This window comes from Manis javanica, chromosome 7 (assembly GCF_040802235.1).
Source record: "Manis javanica isolate MJ-LG chromosome 7, MJ_LKY, whole genome shotgun sequence".
In the NCBI taxonomy this organism is placed as follows: Eukaryota; Metazoa; Chordata; class Mammalia; order Pholidota; family Manidae; genus Manis; species Manis javanica.
Genome location: NC_133162.1, coordinates 135,342,437 through 135,360,701, shown reverse-complemented (window position 1 = coordinate 135,360,701; position 18,265 = coordinate 135,342,437). Strand labels below are relative to the sequence as shown.

The window sequence follows — 18,265 nt, the reverse complement described above, 5'->3', positions numbered from 1 at the left end:
TTTATTGTGGATGGTTGCTGTATCACAGGATTTCCTGCTGGATAAATAGGAAAAGGATATTTTTTACATCTTTTATGTGTTAAAATCTTGATTTTGCTGATGAATCGAACGGGAGGATCACAGAGCTCACTCCTCAGGAGTTTCCCACAGCTGGCCATTTTCCTCACCCGTACTGATTAGAGGCCCTTCCCATGTAAACAGATCATCTTATTGAGTATGTGCCACTTAATGTCCTTGCTATTTGAGTGGACATACACTTTACAGACAAGAATGTGAGATTCTCAGGAAGCTAAGAATCTAATGATTAATAAGAGTTTTAAAACTGCAGGAGCTGTTCCCCCTCGTGAGAAAGCCCAAGAAAATAGATTCTGCAGAAGAAAAGTTTTGTCTTAAGGGGGAATGAGTTCATTTAGCAAATGTTATGCTTATGAATGTCTGTACCTTTTGTTACAAATGTGAAGTTATAGCATGTATCTCTGATATTTGAAAGAAGTAATTATTTCTAAAACTAGGCAGTACAATTAGAGTAGACATTTTAAACTGAAAAGAATAGTCTGATGGTATATATTTGTATCTTTCAAAGCCATTAATATAATGAAACTTAATAGAAATTCTAACTTATGCATGTGAAACCCTTGTATTTGCATATTAACTCCGAGTCATTATCAAGCTCAGCCACATCATTCACAAGACTTTCCTTAATTAATGTTTTTCATTTATAATTAACATTTTTAGTGATCAGTTGGTAGATACTCTCACATATAATTTTTAAGTTTGGTTCTTTGATAATTGGGCTGTGTTCTGCTATTTGGTCTGGTAAACTGTTCACAGATCGTAAAAAAAGGAAGGTGTATAGTCCAGACATCCCCCTCCTATTCCTACGCACTCAGTTGCCATTTCCAGAGAGAACCAATGTTACTTACTTCTCACTGTCCCATATGTGGGTTTTGTTTTGTTTTGGTGGGGGAAATAATGTTCAAAGCTCAAAGTACATTAAAATTGAGTTTTTATGAAGGTCTAATAGTTGAGACATCAGAGAACTTAGTTGACATATAAGAACCTTGGGAGTGGAAATTTTAAAAGTTTAAATGATGATGCTAGAAACCGGAAATCAGCCTAGCAGGTCTCTCTGTCTGTGTGCCACTTTATAGTCTGTCAGGGAAGTCTGTCCCATCAGTTAGGACAGCGGCTGGATCCATTAGAAACCGAGCAATCTATTGCCAGTCTCTGGTGTTAGTTGCCAGCTGAAGTGCTTCTCTGTTTGTGATAGCTATTAAATCTGCTGTTTTCAGAAAATGTCAGTTATAAGATGTTCAGCAAGAATATTTTAAGGAGTCCTTTTTACATCTTGTTTAGGTCATATGTTTTACACTGAGAACTTGGTCTTGAGTCTGCAGGTGACGTCTGAGGGAAGTAATGTACCTATATTGACAGGGAAAAGTGTCCATCTTCCATATATTTGCCATTTTCTTGGCCTGGCATTTCTCTGCCAAGGAACCAGTCTTTCGTCTTGGAGAAGAAAGATTGGGCTTACAGAGCAATTTTTAAGAACTCTTTGTCCGCCAACTTTGTTTTGTTTTCTATAGGTATAAATTCTTGACCCTTTTAAATTTAGAGTTGGGCAAATGATTCACCCCGGCTGTCTGCCCAGAAGCACTCACAATTCGTGGCATTCTGTAGTCGTGCTGCCCGTGATGGTAGCCTCTAGCCACATGTGGCTTTTAACATGGAAATTAATTCCAAGTGCTTAGTAGTGGTTAGTGGCTGCTGCGTTGGACTGTGAAGGTAGGATATCTCCATCATTGCAGAAGCGTCTGTCATAGAGTCCTAGCTGTGGTGTGTGTACTTCAGGTTTGGTAGTCTGGGCTACTTAAAATTACCCCTTACCCCCAATTTGCTAGATTTTGTGGTTTTATAAAAACTCAGAAATATAATCTTTAACATACTCAACAGGAAATTAACTATGATGTCACTTTTGATGTTTTTAAAAAGAAATTTCTTGGGTTATTTCCTTTTTCTTTTTAATTGAAGAGTAATTGATGTATGGTGTCTTAGCTTCATGTATTCAACATAGTGAATTTAGTTATTTCTTGGTGACCTGATTTCTGTTTACTTCTTTTTTCTTGTTAGAATATGTATGTATGAAAAAAATGCTGTGTTCCATCTGTGTTATGAAGGACAAAAATGTGTGCATTGTGTTGTTGTGTTTCAGGAAGCAAGAGGCTACTATGAGCAGACTGGCATCGGTCCCCTGCCTGTCGTTCTGTTCAATGGAATGCCTTTAGAGAAGGACCAGCTAGATCCGGACGAGCTGGAAACCGTCACAATGCACAGAATCCTGGAGACCACAGCTTTCTTCCAGAGGGCAGTGTACTTGGTGAGTGGTTCTCTCACGGCTGATTTTGAAGGACAGCGGTTTGCTTACATTTTTGTAGTCTCTGAGGTAGGTGATAAAATGCTTATCACTGGTTTCTGCTCACCACTTGTAATTGGTTTGTAGGTTTCCAACAAGTTCAGCTATAATGAAAATAGCCACAAGACTTTCTGTATGTTGTATTTGAAATAGCTAGTTTTATTGATTTCAGGATTAAAGGTTTATTTAAAAAATTCTAAAGAACTGAGCAGTTCTAAGAGACATTTGTTCTACTTGTTAGGAATTCCCTTAGGAAAGACTCAGATATTTTATATATATAGTTATTGTTGAGACATAATTTACGTGCCATGAGACGCAACCTTTTAAAGTAGACAGTCGACTGGTTTTTAGTGTATACACAGTTATGTAACTGTTAGCTCTGCCTAAAGTTCACCCTCAAAATAAAGCTGACACTCAGTAGCAGTCGCTCTCCATTTTCCCCTACCCCCAGTCTGATAACCACAAATCTGTTTTCTGTCTCTTTGGATTTGCCTGCTTTGGACATTTTATAGAAGTGGAATCATACAATATGTGATCTTTTGTGACTGGTTGCTTTCACCTAGCATAACGTTTTCAAGGTTTATCCTTATTGGAAAGCATTTGTCAGTACTTCATTCTTTTTTATGTCCAAATATATCAAATGGCTCCTCTACATTTTGTTTATTCATTCATCAGTTGAGGAATATTTGGGTTGTTCTCACTGTTTGCTATCATGAATAATGCTGCTGTGAACAGTATTGTACAGGTTTTTGTGTAGACGTATGTTCTCAGTTCCTGGGTATATATACCTAAGAGTATAATTGCCTGCTTATGTAGTAATTCTAATTTTAATAGTTTGAGGAACTGCTAGACTCTTTTCTAAAGTGGCTGCACCATTGTACATTCCTATGAGCAGGTTCCACTTTCTTTACATTCTAGGCAATACTTGGTATTGTCTGTCTTGATTGTAGCCTAGTGGGTGTAAGCAGTATATCATTGTGGTTTTGATTTTCGTTACTAAAACATGAATGATGTTGGTCAGTTTCTTGTGCTTACTGACCTTTTATTTCTTGTTTGGAGCAATGGTCAGATTATTTGCCTGTGTTTAATTGGGCAGTTTGTTTTTTTGAGTTGTTACAGTTCAATCTGTATTCTAGATTTTAGTCTATTACATATATATGACTTGCAAATAATTTCTCTCACTTTGTCATTTGTCTTTTCATTTTATTGATGGTCCTTTAAAGTACAAATGTTTTAAATTTTAAGTCCAATTTGCTTACTCTCTTTTCTTGTTTGTGCTGTTTGTGTCATATGTACGTCACTTAATCCTAAGTCACAAAGATTGATTACCTGTGTTTTCTTTTGAGTGTTTCCATAGCGTTTTAATATTTAGTTCTTTGATCCATTTTCAGTTAATTTTTTGTATATGGTGTGAGGTAGGGGTCCACCTTTTTTTCCATATCCAACATGTAATTAGATGTCTTTTGGGATGTTTAGTTGTCTGAGCACTGTTTATTGATTTAAATTGTCAGGGCACATTTGTGAAAAATAAGTTGACCATTAATGTATTGGTTTATTCTTGGACTGTCATTTTCCACTTAGCTATACATTCGTTCTCATAAGTACCTTACTGTTGTAATAAAGTGTGAGTTTTCCAACTTTGGGTCTGTCTCTCTCTCTTTTTAAGATTATTTGGCTCACCTGTGTCCCTTCATTTCCATATAACTCTTAAGATTAGCTTGCCAGTTCTGCAAAAATAGGGCCATTGGAATTTTGATAGGAATTGTATCTATTTGTAGAGCAATTTAGGAAATACATCTTAACAATACTGAATCTTCCATCCCATGAATACAGGGTGTGTTACTTTGTTTCAATGACGTTTGGTAGTTTTTAATGAAGTCTTACACTTCTTTCAATAAATTTATTCCTTAATATTTTATTCTTTTTGATGCTATTATAAATGGAATTTTTTTCTAAACTTAATTTTTGGATAATTCATTAATAGTGAATAGAAATACAATTTATTTTTTGTGTACTGATCTTATAGTCTGCAGCCTTGTTGAACTTGTTTATTAGCCATAATAGCTTTCTGTGGATTTTTCTTTGACATTTCCTCTGCAGGTGACAAGAGCATAGTTTTGATTTTTTCTTTGCAGTTGGGATGCCTTTTACCTCTTTTTTTTCTTCTCCTTTTGTTGTGTGATTGCCTGGCTAGAACTTCTAGTGCTATGCTGAGTAGAAGTAGTGTGGGTGAACAGCCTTGTTTCGTTCCTGATTGTAGCAGGGAAGGCTTTATTTAGTCTTTCACCAGTAAGTATGTTAGTTGTGGGGTTTTTGCAGATTCCCATTATTAGGTTATGGAAGTTTCCTTCTAAAGCTTGCTAAATGTTTTTTAAAACAGCAAAGTGCATTGGATTTTGTCAAATTCTTTTTCTGTGTCTACTGAGATGCTCCTGTGGTTTCGTCCCTTAGCTATTAATATGGTGTATTATGTTGGTTCATTTTATGTGTCGACCTAACTTTGAGTTCCCGGGGTAAATCCCACTTTGTTATGCTTTATAATTTTTTCTATGTAATACTTATATAGTTAAACTTTTTGTACCATCTTAATTTATGTTGTATTGTCCTACAGATTACATTTTTCCACATTATATGCCCATCAGCACTGATTTATAACTTTTAGTGTTGCAGTTGTCTTTTAAGTGAGATAGAGTTAAAACAAAAAATGTATCTATACTCTATATTTATCCATGCAGTTACTTTTACCCTTACTCTTAATATTTTGTGTGGATTTGAGTTACAGTCTTGTGTCCTTTCATTTTAGCCTGAAGGAATCTCCTTAGTATTTATTGTCGGTTAAGTCTGCCAGTGAAAAATCCTCTCTGTTTTGTTTATCTGGAAATGTGCTCATTTGCCCTTCAATTTTGAACAGTAATTTGCCAAGGCATTGAATTCTTGGTTGACAGTCTTTTCCTTTCCGTACTTTGAATGTCTTTCCATTGCCTTTTGATCTCTATTGTTTCCCTTGAAAAATAAGCTGTTAATCTTATTGAACATCTGCTCTGTGTGATGAGCCTCTTCTCTCTCACTTTTTTTATGATCCTTTCTTTGCCTTTCACTTTTGACACCTCACTAATCATGTCTAGATGTGGAACTCTATGAGCTTTTCCTATCTGGAGTTCATTATACTTCTTAAATATCAACTTTAGGAACTTTTCAGCCGTTATTTCTTCTGGTAATCTTTCTGCCTGTAGTGACTACTGCCACCAAACTAGTCAGAGTTAAGCCAAATTTGATGGATTAAGGGCACAGTTCTCCACAAGATTGCCCTCATTTCAGACACCAGCCACAAGTTCAAGGGCCCCCGGGCCACCCTCACCTATGATCAACTGGTTCTGGGTTCCCAATACCCTCCTTAGTTTTGATGATTTGCTGGAACAGCTTACAGAACTCAGGACAGTGCTATACTTAGGATTAGTATTATTTTAGTAAAAAGTACTAATCAGAACCACCCAAAGGGTGAGAAGCATAGGGCAAAGTTCGGGAAGATTACCAATGTAAAGGTTCTTTTGTCTTTTCCCCATGAATTCGGGAAGTGTTACCCCCTTGCTCACTGATGGTAATAACGCTTGGGCTGTCGCCAGCCAGGGAAGTCCAGCCATGCTTTGGTGTCCAGAGTTTTTATTGAGGATTCATTAAATAGCTGTGATTGAATCATTGGCCATGTGGTTGAGTTTCTGGAGGTCAGACTGATACTTTGCTGTAAAAAACCCCAACCCTCTAATCATGTGTTTGGTCTTTTTGGCTTGAACAGCTCTGTGATAAGTCATCTTATTCGCATAAACTGTCTAAAGGTCCAGCGTGAGTAACCCCATTAGTGTACCCAGTGTGGGCTGAGGGGCCTGCCATGGATAACAAAGACCCATTAGCATCAGGAGACTCCAGGATTAGAGGTCATCTCCCAGGAACCAGGGAGCCAGCCAGATTCTTTGTCACGCAGTGTCCCTTTGTTTCTCTCCTTTCTTTCTGGATATATGCGTATGTTGATACTCCATAGTGTCTTACAGGCCTTCTTATTTCTGTTCCTTAGACTTGTATCTTCAGATTCACTGATTCCTTTATCAGCTAAAATCTGCTATTGAGTCCTAGTGAACATTTCATTTCAGCAATTGTAATTTTTAACTCCACTTATTCAGGTTCTTTTCCATAATTTCTTTCCCTTTACTGATACGGTCAATTTGCTGAGACATCAGTCTCAAAATTTCCTTTAGTTTGCTAGACAGGATTTCCTTTAGTTCTTGGAATATATTTGAAGTAACTGATCTAAAGTCTGCGTAAAGTCCAGTGCGTGGGCTGTCTCAGGAACTGTATGTACTAGTTACCTTTTTTCCTCAGTGTGGGCCATACTGTTTTCTTTTTTTGCAGGTCTCTTAAATTTTTGCTGATAACTGGTTATTTTAATTAATTCAATGTGGCGTCTCTGGAAATCAGTCTGTGCCCTATCAGGCTTTACTGTTGTAGCTGTTGTTTGTTTAGAGACTTTCCTGTGCCAATTCTTTAGTCTGTGTTCCTTGTCCTGTGTGGTCTCTTAAGTCTCTGGTTGGTAGCTTATTGGTCAGCTGATGAATAAACAGGTATTTTCTTAAAAGCATGAATGCAAAGAAGTTTTTCCCAAGGGTGTCTGTGTACATGTTGGGACAGGCTTTCAGCACTCAGCCAGGCAGTTTACAACTGTCAGCCTTCAGCTCTTGCTTGCATAGTTAATGGGAGGTGTGAATTTAGGGTCTTCTAATATTTTTACTGGGCATGCTTAGCCCCCTGGGCACCATGCATGAGGCTTTTTAGATCAAAGGAATATTATGAGAGCTTTTCAGAGCCCCTTAAGGACATTTCATTCCCCAGCTTTTTACTTCTACGTTTTTGGCCAGCTTCATGTTTGCCCAATTGTTATCATCACTTCAAGCAACTGAGACATTGAATAATTGTACCTGATTGTTTTTGACAAAGATTCCCCAGGAAAAAGGCTGTTGGCACTGAGCAAGGACTAAATCAGCTCAAATATAGAGAACCCCTGGGAGTATTTTTTGTCTTCTGTTTCTTTTTTTTTAATCTGACAAGCTGACCTTAGTCTATCTTAATTTGTTACTTGGGAAACTTTGCAATTTTTATAGTTGTCAGATGACTGGAATACTTGAAGTACTTTAAAATGTAGTTTAAGATGCAGGTTAGCACAATTTAGGTAGGTCACAGGGAAGGCAGTACTGCACAGAGAAGACAAGTAATGACTCTATAGCATCCCACCACACCAACAGACAGAGACCGCGACGGGGCAGCGCAGGACCCGATAATACGGGTGAATGTTGAAACCACAATGTTGTGTACGTGAAACCCCCACAGGATTGCATATTAAAAAAAGATGTAGATTATATCAGCAGTTCTAATTAAAGTGAATGGTCTGGGAAGGGGTGAAGAAAATGGTGTGTGCTGAGGTGGGAAGAGAGGCAATAACTACTAGCATAGAAGGTGACTTGTCTGCTGTTTTTTACCTTTATTGCAGGGCTATTAGCTTTCAAGGCTGCTGCAAGCTGAGGAGCAGTGGATAGTAATAGGGCGAGTTGAAGTGTCACAGAAGTTACTTTTCCTGGGGAGATTCAGCTTTTTCTTGAATTAAAGTCCCTTGGAATTTTGCAAGTCTTTGGTTAGCTTCTAGAGTTTTGAATAAGTTTGACAATTTTTTTTGGTATTCTTGATGGATTTTTGGAGAAGAGGCTTTTCAGAGATCTTTACTCTGTCATTTCTGCTGAATGTCACTCTGAAATAATATTTTAGTTATCAAATAACATTAATGTAATATTAACCCTAAACAGAAATATATATAGGCAAACTTCACTTTATTGCATTTTGCTTTATTATGCTTTGCGGATATTTCAGTTATTTACAGATAGAAGGTTTGTGGTAACCCTGTGTCAAGCAAGTCCGCTGGTGCCATTTTTCCGACAGCATTTGTTTTTTTGTGTGTCTCTGGCACATTTTGGTAATTCTTGGAATATTTTAAACTTTTTTGTTATTGTATTTGTTAAGGTGATCTGTGATCAGTGACTACAATTTGCTGAAAAGCTCAGATGATGATTAGCATTTTTAGCAGTATTTTTTAATGTATGAACTTTGTTTTAGATATAATGCTGTTGCACACTTAATAGACTGCAGTGTAGTATGAATGTAACTCTATATGCACTGGGAAACCAAAACATTAATTCGACTTACTTTACTGTGATATTTGCTTTACTGTGGTGATCTGGAACCAAATCTGCAATATATCTGAGGTATGTTTGTATTAAAAAAAAACTATTATAGTAAAATCACAACACATAAACTTTTAGCATTTTAACCATTTTTACTATACAAGTCTGTGACATTAAGTATATTCAAAATGTTGTGGAACCATTAGCACTGCCCATCTCCAGAACCTTTTTGTCATGCCAGACAGCCCTGTGTGCGTGTTACACAGTAAGTCCCGTTTGCCTTCTCCCTGCAGCCACTGGGAACCACTGTTGTACTTTTTATATTTATGAGTTAGCCTCTTGTAGGCACATCATATAAATGGCATCTTACAGCATTTGTCATTTTTGTGTCTTGACTATTTTAAGGTTCAGACATTTTGTAACGTCAGAATTTCTTTCCTGTTAAAATGAAATGATATGTATATGCTACATTTTACTTCTTCATTTATGTGTGGATGGACATTTGAATTGTTCCCACCTTTTGGCTACTGTGAATAACACTCCTGTGAATATGGGTGTACAGATATCTGTTCAGGTCCTTGCATTCGATTCTTGAAGATGTATTGTTAGAAGTGGAACTGCTGGATCATATATAATTCAGTTTAGCATTTTGTGCAACTACCAAACTGCTTACCATAGCAGCTACACCATTGTACATTCCTACGACCAAATGTACAAAAATTCCGGTTTCTTCACACCTCATTGACACTTGTGAGTTTCTGTTATTTTGCTTATGCCATTCTGTTGGTGTGAAGTAGTGTCCCACTGTGGTATGTATTTGCATTTTTCTAAGGACTAATGAGACTGAGCATCTTTTCAAGTACTTATTGGTTGTTTATATAACTTCTTTGGGGAAATTTCTATTCAAGTCCTTTGCTCAATTTTTGAATTAGGTTGTTTTTTTTGGTGTTGAGGTATAGAAGATCTTTATATGTTTTGGATATTTATCCCTTATCAGACATAAGATTTACAAGTGTGTTTTTCAATTCTGTTGGTTGTCTTTCCACTTTGTTGGTAATATCCTTTGATGCACAGAAGTTTTCAGTTTTGGTGAAATCCATTTTAGCCTATTTTTTTTTGTTGCCTGTAATTTTGGTCTCATATGCAAGAAATCATTGTCAAATTCAATAGCATGAAGGTTTTTCCAGTGTTTTCTTCTAAGAGTTTTATAGTATTAGTTCTTAGTTTATGTCTTTGATCTAGTTAATTTTTGTGTGTGGTATGAGGTAAGGGTCCCATTTCATTCTTTTGCATGTAGATATCCAGTTTTCCCAGGACCATTGGTTGAAAAGGTCAGCAATATATATATACGTATGTATTTTTTTTAATTTTGGTATCATTAATGTGCAATTACTTGAACAACATTATGGTTACTAGACTCCCCCTATTATCAAGTCCCCACCACATACCCCATTACAGTAGCTGTCCATCAGTGTAAGATGCTATAGAATCATTAGTTATCTTCTCTGTGTATACTGCCTTTTCCATGCCCCCCCACTATATTATGTGTGCTAATCGTAATGCCCCTTTTTCCCCCTTATCCCTCCCTTCCCACCCCTCCTCCCCAGTCCCTTTCCCTTTAGTAACTGTTAGTCCATTCTTGGGTTCTGTGATTCTGCTGCTGTTTTGTTCCTTCAGTTTTTGCTTTGTTCTTGTGCTCCACAGATGAGTGAAATCATTTGGTACTTGTCTTTCTCTGCCTGGCTTATTTCACTGAGCATAATACCCTCTAGCTCCATCCATGTTGTTGCAAAGGGTAGGATTTGTTTTCTTTTTATGGCTGAATAATATTCCATTGTGTATATGTACCACATCTTCTTTATCCATTCATCTACTGATGGACACTTAGGTTGCTTCCATTTCTTGGCTATTGTAAATAGTGCTGCGATAAACAGGGTGCATATGTCTTTTTCAAACTGGACTCCTGCATTCTTTGGGTAAATTCCTAGGAGTGGAATTCCTGGGTCAAATGATATTTCTATTTTTAGTTTTTTGAGGAACCTCCATACTGCTTTCCACAATGGTTGAACTAATTTACATTCCCACCAGCAGTGTAGGTTTCTCCTTTCTCCACATCCTCGCCAACATTTGTTATCTTTTTGGATGGTGACCATCCTAACTGGTGTGAGGTAATATCTCATTGTGGTTTTAATTCGCATCAGCAATATATTTTTAATAGAAGCTATTTATTCTCATTGTTAATGCATTTATACATTAATTGTTGTATTATTGTACAACATTATCGTTCTAAATACAACATGTCGGCCAAATACCATTGCATTTCTTCTCATGAACTAAGGATAGATCCTAATAGTTTTGTTAAGGAATTCATTCTTCCTGGAACTGCTAGAATGAAACACAGAAAGTTTTCATTTGAATGAGTTTGGCATATTTTCCCAAGTTAAGAATAGTCTTGAAGAAATGATAATTATTTTATTTCTTTATATTAATGAAAAGATAAAAGATAATTCAAACATCTCAGCTTTCCAACCTCCATTTAAAAATGTATTCTTCAACATTGTTGGATATAAAAATTAAGAAGAGTTTTTCTGTTTTTCAGTATTAACGTATCTGTTATCTAAAAGTATGCCAGTTTTCAATGTTATTCTCTCTTTGAATGCTGGTTTTCCTCTTGTATTGCCAGTGAGAAATTTAGTTTGGTCTAGCTAAGAAAAGCCTTATTTTAAATGACAAAAGCCATATGTGCTCCTATACATATTTACAAATACTAAATTTGGGGGAATATTAGAATGTATTAAGTAAAAATTAAAGTTCTCATCTCAATCTCTAGAGCAATATTTTTGTATATCTCCTTACATGTGCATTTTTTTAGCTTACCTTTCTAATTGCTTATATCTTAGCTTTGCATTCCTAAATATACAACTCTATCCCATTATTTTAGATTGTGGCAGGGTATTTCATTTTTAAGAGTGAACAATAATTTATTTCATCCCCTAATGTTAGATGTTGCTTGTAGAATTTCACTGTTATAAATAGTGCTGCAGTGAATATCCTAATATGTGTATCTTTATACCTTATTATTATTTTTTTTGGAGAAACACTAATTACTGAAACTGTTTTGTTGGGGGTAGTGTACGTTTAAAATTAGGAACTAAATTCACTACAAAAGGATATGATAGGCAGATGGTGTGAAATTCAAAATGTGTGGAGCTGTAAGTGCAGAGGGACTGTCACTTACTTGGTCGTGTTCCCCTGCCACTCTTTTTTCTGCCAGCAGCCACTGTGTGTGTGTGTGTGGTGTGGTGTGTGGTGTGTGTAGATGAGCTGCATCAGAGGGTGTGTCCATTTAAAGTTTTGATACAGATGTTGCCAGATTGCCTACCCTGAACTAGTTAGGCTTCTAACTGCAATCAGTTCGTATTTATAATGGAGACCAAAGTTGTATACACAGGTTTACATCTATACTAAGTCATCTGGTACCTTTGTAAGTCTTTCAAATTGTGTCATTGGTTCATATGTTTGTTTTTAGTTTATAGTTTGAGAATTTGCATATGACTTATCTCTGGGGATAAATAGCCACAGGTAATGTCTAATTGGAATTGTTTAGACTTGACTATATTTGATTCTCATCTGTCTCTCCCTTGACAATCACTTTAAAATATGGCCTTGTATGAAGTATTTTAAGGTGGAGAAACTTGTAGGTTTCCATAGCCATTTCCATTTGGCTCTGAGATTACCTTCCTGAAGTAAAAGTGTAATTTAGAGGTTTGAAAAGGAAGAATAAGTGATAGATGACATATCTCCTCCCCCAGTATAATTGTGACTCTGGAAAAGTAGGGTTATTTGGATGCCTGAGATTAAAAAAGATATGGGTATTTTTAATTAGCACGAATATTAAATGCTTGAGAGAAGGTGTTTAGTTTTCTCCTTCAGAGAGAAGCTAACTATGAGCACATTTCAGGATGGACTTCTGTTTATGTTACTTCACCCTTAACTAATTTGTAGAGCTTGGTTATTTCTGGGGAAGCACAGTTGTGCGTGGAGACCAAATATGCATGGGTTTGCAGTTCATTTTTGGGATCTCCTTAGCTCTGTGACTTGGAGTAAGAGAAGTAACCTTCTGTGCTTCAGCTTCATCTTTAAAGAGGAGTAACATCTGCCTCACGCTGTTAGAGTTAGAGGTACTGTGTGCAAAGTCAGCGTATGCTTGGCAACAACAGGGACCTATAACATGGTAACTTCCATTTTTAGCTGTTGCCAATACATAAGAAGCTATTACTTGACTCTGTAGCCTCTTACTAGGCTGATAGACAGTGACTGCAATGGCAGCGGGTGAGGACTTGATAATATGGGTGAATGTTGAAACCACAATGTTGTTTATATGAAACCTTCATAGAATTGTATATTGATGATACTTTAATTTAAAAAAAGCTGTTACTACATTAATAACTTATTAGTCCCTGATAAACTACTATTGGTCGAATTTGTTTAACACCCATCCCACCCCCACCCCATTTCTTTTTTTTTCTTGTAGGGTGAACTGTCCCATGATCAGGATGTGGTAGAATATATCATGAACCAGGCAAATGTTGTTCCACGAATCAATTCTAGGGTTTTGACAGCCGACCGAGAATACCTGGACTTAACAGCGACCAGTAAGGAGCATTTCAGGGGTGACTTTGGGCCTTTCTCACTTGTGCTTCAGAATCTTTGCATTTATTGGATTCAGAAGATAAGCCAAGGTGGTGACATGATTTTGTGTTTAAACTCATCGCCCTTTTAGTTTATAATATGGGTTCCTAAATTCACAAGAGTTTCCACCAAAAGGAGAGAAATCCTTCCTGGATAAATCCTTGTAAACTTTGAAAACTGTTCAGTACTCTTTAATTGCCGACCGAGCAGGCCTTACATGGTGAGAGCGGACCGTGTTGTCGGCTTGCTTACAGGCCTAAGCTGGGAAGCAACTGGCTTTTCTTCATCCCCATTCTGGAATCAGTCAGCAATTCTGTGGACAAGGATCTCGGGTTGTTTTACTCTGAGAAGCTAAGAATACCATGTTAAACCTTCACTGAGATACAGTGTACATGCCGTAAACTCAACAGTACAAAGTATACAGCTTTAGCACATTCTGCGAGTAGTGCCATTAATGTCACCACCTACTTTAGAACAGTATCATCACCCCAAAGGAAACCAGGTGCCCCTCGCAGTCACTCTCCACTTCTCCTCTCTAACCCCCAGCAACCACTCATTAGTTTCTATTTCTAATGGATTTTTCTGTTCTGGGTATTTCATACAACTGGAAGTTTTTTAAGACTGCTTCTTTCACTTAGCATCATGTTTTTGAAGCTCATCCACGTTGCAGCCTGTCTCTGTACTTCATTCCTTTAAAAGGCTGATTAATGTTCCATTACATGGACGTACCGTGCTTGGCATATGTATTCCTCAGCTGATGGTGCCCGGGTCGTTGCCACGGGAGTACCCTTTAAGAGGTAGATGTGTGGAGCCCAGGCACAGTTTGTGCCTCAGGCTTTCCCTTGAGACGTGGAAGGCCATTTTAGCAGATAGCTGGACATACGGTGCAGCCTTCATCTCGCCCAGGAAATCTCCCTGGGGAAGAAAACATGCATGTAAAAGTGAGGTCAGAGCCAAGGGCCATTGTGACTGAGTAAGATGAGCATACGGCTCTCTGCATGGTTGTTACGGTATGACAGTTATCTCTAATCTGCCTGAGGTAGAATTCCTTTTCTTGTAGGCAGAGGAAAAGGCACAACATACATGTTTGTATTTGAAAAACAAGTAGTCAGAAATTGAGCCGAATTATTTCTTCACAGGTGGGTTTTAGCTTTTCTCCAGGAGTTTTGGAGCAAGGTGAGCAGTACTGTGAATCTTTGTCCTGAGTTTTGTTGTTTCCAACATGTTTAATTAGACTGGAGAGTGATGTCAGGAGTACTCATGAATGAGGAGCATAGCAGTAGTTCTGTGTTTTTGGATGTCTTTTCCCGCCAAGTGTGGTAGTGATCAGCTGTGAGACGATGCTAGTTCCCAGTAGCAAAGAAGCCCTCTGCCCGGTGAGCATGTGTAGCTTTCAGTGGAGGAGCAGCTGGTGTCCTCCTGCCCCAGTGGTCACAGCTCCACCTCCCCATTACTTATGCTGCTTTTGGCCTTTACTGTCCAGGGACCTTTTCAGAAGGCTGCTTTGGTGCTTTCTGCCCTTCTCTATGTGATGTCATGGGCCATGTCTGATTTACTGTTGGTTTCCTTTTATTGGCATACTGACTGACAGGATAGCAGGCCCTCGGTGTGTTATGTTGAGTAGGGGGGAAGATGAGGGAGGGGGTAGACAGATAGATGGGAGAGCAGGCGAGCAAGCTGTGCATGGAGGGCAGTGAGAGAAGGGTGGTGATTGTATTGGGGTATAAGGACTCTTAAGATTGGGGAGAGTGCTGGAGATGGAGGGCTTGTGAGATAGAGGCTGGAGACCATTCTGTAGGCAGGAAGAGGTGACTGGGTAGTTTAGAGCTAGGGAATGACTTGATGAAACTGGGATTTTAGCAACGGTAATCTGAAGGGAAGTGATTAGTAAGAGCACTGGCTGTGGGCACTAAATCAGAAAAGAAACGTATCTAAAAAGAGTGAAAATGACCTTTTATGTCTGTTAAGGATAAAAATATATCATTTTGTTAGACATGAAAACATGACAATCAGAGTGTTGTATCTTCTCCCCCGCTAACCACCCCTCCTGCTGTATAGGGAAGCACTTGTTCCGGTGGATTGACTGTGGAGGGAGAGAAGGAGTTCAGAGGTCCCACTACAGGATTGTTTTCTAGTTGTAAAGCAGTAAGGGTGGGAATAGAATAATAAACTATTAAAATGACATAAACATATATGAGAGAATGTGAGGCGTATGTATTTTTTGTTGTGTATTAAAAGTGTGATTAAATGGGGTAGGGATCCAAAATATATAAAGAATTCGATTTTTTTGGACAGTAAATTTAGACAGTAAACGTGAAACAATATATTTCTCTTGTGCATTGTTACAAATCTTATGGTCAAATCAGATTATCATTTGAGTATTAGTGTTAGATGGAATTTAGGCATTTAATTATAAATTATAAACTATTGTATTTAATTATGAACATATAAATGATAAATCTTTCAATTTTTTTCTTCTAGATAACTTCTATGTGGATGATTATGCTAGATTTACTGTCTTGGATTCCCAAGGCCAGACTGCTGCTGTAGCCAATAGTATGAACTATCTGACGAAGAAAGGTAATTATCCACTTCTGGCTTATCTGGGAGTCAGCCTTTTTTTTTGTATTAGCGAAAAATAATTCAATCTTTAGTATCTATTGGGAAAGATATTCCATAATTTCTTTCATTAATTTTTTTCTTATAATGATTTGGATCTAGAAAATACCTATTTAAAATTGAATTCTTTATATATTTTTGAAAATTCAAATGTTAACCTTTGAAATTTTATATGAGATATTCAACTCAAAAGAAAAAACATTTATGATATAAAAATGGGTTGATGGAGTGAAAATTGGTTTGACCTCACTCTTTATTGACAACATTGGCTTATTATTTTAGCGTTTACTTAGTTCTAGGAATCCTTCTGTAAGTTTTTAAACTGATTTTTATGTAGAATTATTTACTTATGCTAAAAATGTGCGAAATGATATCCTTTTAACGGCAGCCAGATACTTTTCCCCTCTGGTCACACTTACTACCCTTTTAAGAGCCCTGACTATCCTGTAAGGCAGCTGTTCATGTCCCTACTTTAGTCTTCTCGCGGGGTGAATTTCCGATGATTTGAATTACAGAATTGCTCTGATATTTTTAAGTATAGGCACTTGCCCCATTTAATTCTTCAAAGAAATTGGTTCTGAGGGGTCCTGGGGCAGTGCTGTTACACTAATAGGACTAAGGACAGAAGGAAACAGATTGTGTTAGACATTATTTAACACTTTGACTCTTATAGTGGGCATTAATTATAGAAATGACCTTTTCTTTTCTTCTACTCTTTTTCCTTTACCTTTGTCCAGGAATGTCCTCCAAGGAAGTTTATGGTAACTTTAAACTTCAGAATGTTCTCTTTCTTAATTATCTTATGTGGTTTCAGGCAACTCTGTGATTCAGAATTTACTGACATTTTATTGTGATGTTTCTGGAATCTGTGGGTAACAGTAGAAAATTTATCAGTGCAGATAATTTTGTATAAATGTTTGCAAATAATTTTAGTACATATCAATTATAATATATAAGTATATAAATTAATATGATTAAATACCATAATTTGTTACCCACATATTCAAAAGTTCTCTTTCATTTTACACGCTACCAGATGGCCAAACCATAATAGCATAAGTGCATGACCGTAGTTTGTAATTAAGCCATGTGGAAGGGTACCCTGCTTTCATTGTAGTATAGAAGTTTCACTACTTTTGCTTTGAATCTTTATTAAACTTGTCATTTTCTTAGTTCTTGCATGGTTTTCAGAAGTTACTTGGCTTAATAACAGTATTGAAACATAGAATGCTTTTTTCCATACAACTCACTGTATGTTTTTGATTTTCTACAGATGATTCTTTTATTAGGCCAGTAACTTTTTGGATTGTTGGGGATTTTGATAGCCCTTCTGGAAGGCAGTTACTGTATGATGCTGTTAAACATCAGGCAAGTATCTACAGTTTCATGCTCTGGTTTCTTTGGACACTGCTGTGTTCCTCATGGCAAATGGGTGCTGACATGGTTGTTCTGGTGGGGAGGTGGGAGTCCTGCTTTCTTAGTGCTTGGGGGAAAGGCATTGTTTCTTCGGAGGTCTGCCAGCTAGTAAGAAAGAAGAGATGACTGCAATACTCTGGCTTCATTTGAGGGAATAGATTCTTTCAGAGAAAAAAATAATGAGATCCTCATCACAGACAAATTTTTATTGCATGACTGTTCATGGTCTCACTGTAGAGGTGCTGCAAAGATCATGTTATATATTGTATGGGAGAGACGGGGTCTTCACATAGAGAAAGGTCTGGATGTGGGGGAAATGCCGTGCAGACATGCTAGTGCATGTATAACAGAAGTAGGTCTGTTATAGATGGTCGGAAAGACAAGCAGTTCCTAAGCCGTAGAACTTAGTGAATAGCAGTGGCAAATGGGCAAGAAGAAATTGGAGCTTCTAGAGAGTGTCCTTGTCAGAGAATGAGATGTTAAATTCCTTTTCCTGAGCAGTTTCACATTGGATCTTCATCAGAATTGCAGCACTGCCACCCTGTGTCACAGGAGGCTTACTGAAACACTGAACTGTCCAGGTGGTCTTCACTTCACTAACTGCTGGGTGCCTTTATTGTCTAAGGGAACAGTCTAGATGCTGTGGTCAATTCAGAGGTAAATTGGAGTGAAGGGAAATAGATATATGTAAGACCTCCAACTCCAATTTATAAATGCTCCAGTGGTGGCAGGGTGGAGAACAGGAAGGGAGAGTTGAATTTTTAAAATAAATACTTTAATTGAAGAAAAATAGGTTCAAAAGAAGTACATGGATCATAGGATACACAGTGTCACAAAGTGAACACACCCGTGTGACCAGCCCCAGGTCAAGAAACAGAGAATCAGCGAGTTCCTGAATGCCCCC

At 37.5% G+C, this 18,265-nt stretch overlaps 1 protein-coding gene across 5 annotated transcripts in view; it reads left to right on the top strand.

The window, feature by feature from the left end:
- The window catches only part of UGGT1 (UDP-glucose glycoprotein glucosyltransferase 1), a 112,492-nt gene that overhangs the window by 45,054 nt on the left and 49,173 nt on the right, over positions 1 to 18,265 (top strand). For 4 of the 5 annotated variants that reach the window (XR_012133442.1, XR_012133443.1, XR_012133445.1 and 1 more), the window contains exons 18-22: positions 2,213 to 2,377; positions 13,169 to 13,289; positions 15,808 to 15,906; positions 16,683 to 16,706; positions 17,219 to 17,313. Coding sequence is in view for 2 of the 5 variants with exons in the window: in XM_073241615.1 (XP_073097716.1) it covers positions 2,213 to 2,377; positions 13,169 to 13,289; positions 15,808 to 15,906; positions 16,683 to 16,706; positions 17,219 to 17,313 (504 nt within the window). In the remaining 3 variants the exon portion in view is untranslated. The remainder of the gene's footprint in view (positions 1 to 2,212; positions 2,378 to 13,168; positions 13,290 to 15,807; positions 15,907 to 16,682; positions 16,707 to 17,218; positions 17,314 to 18,265) is intronic. The other variant, XM_073241616.1, reaches the window with a different exon arrangement.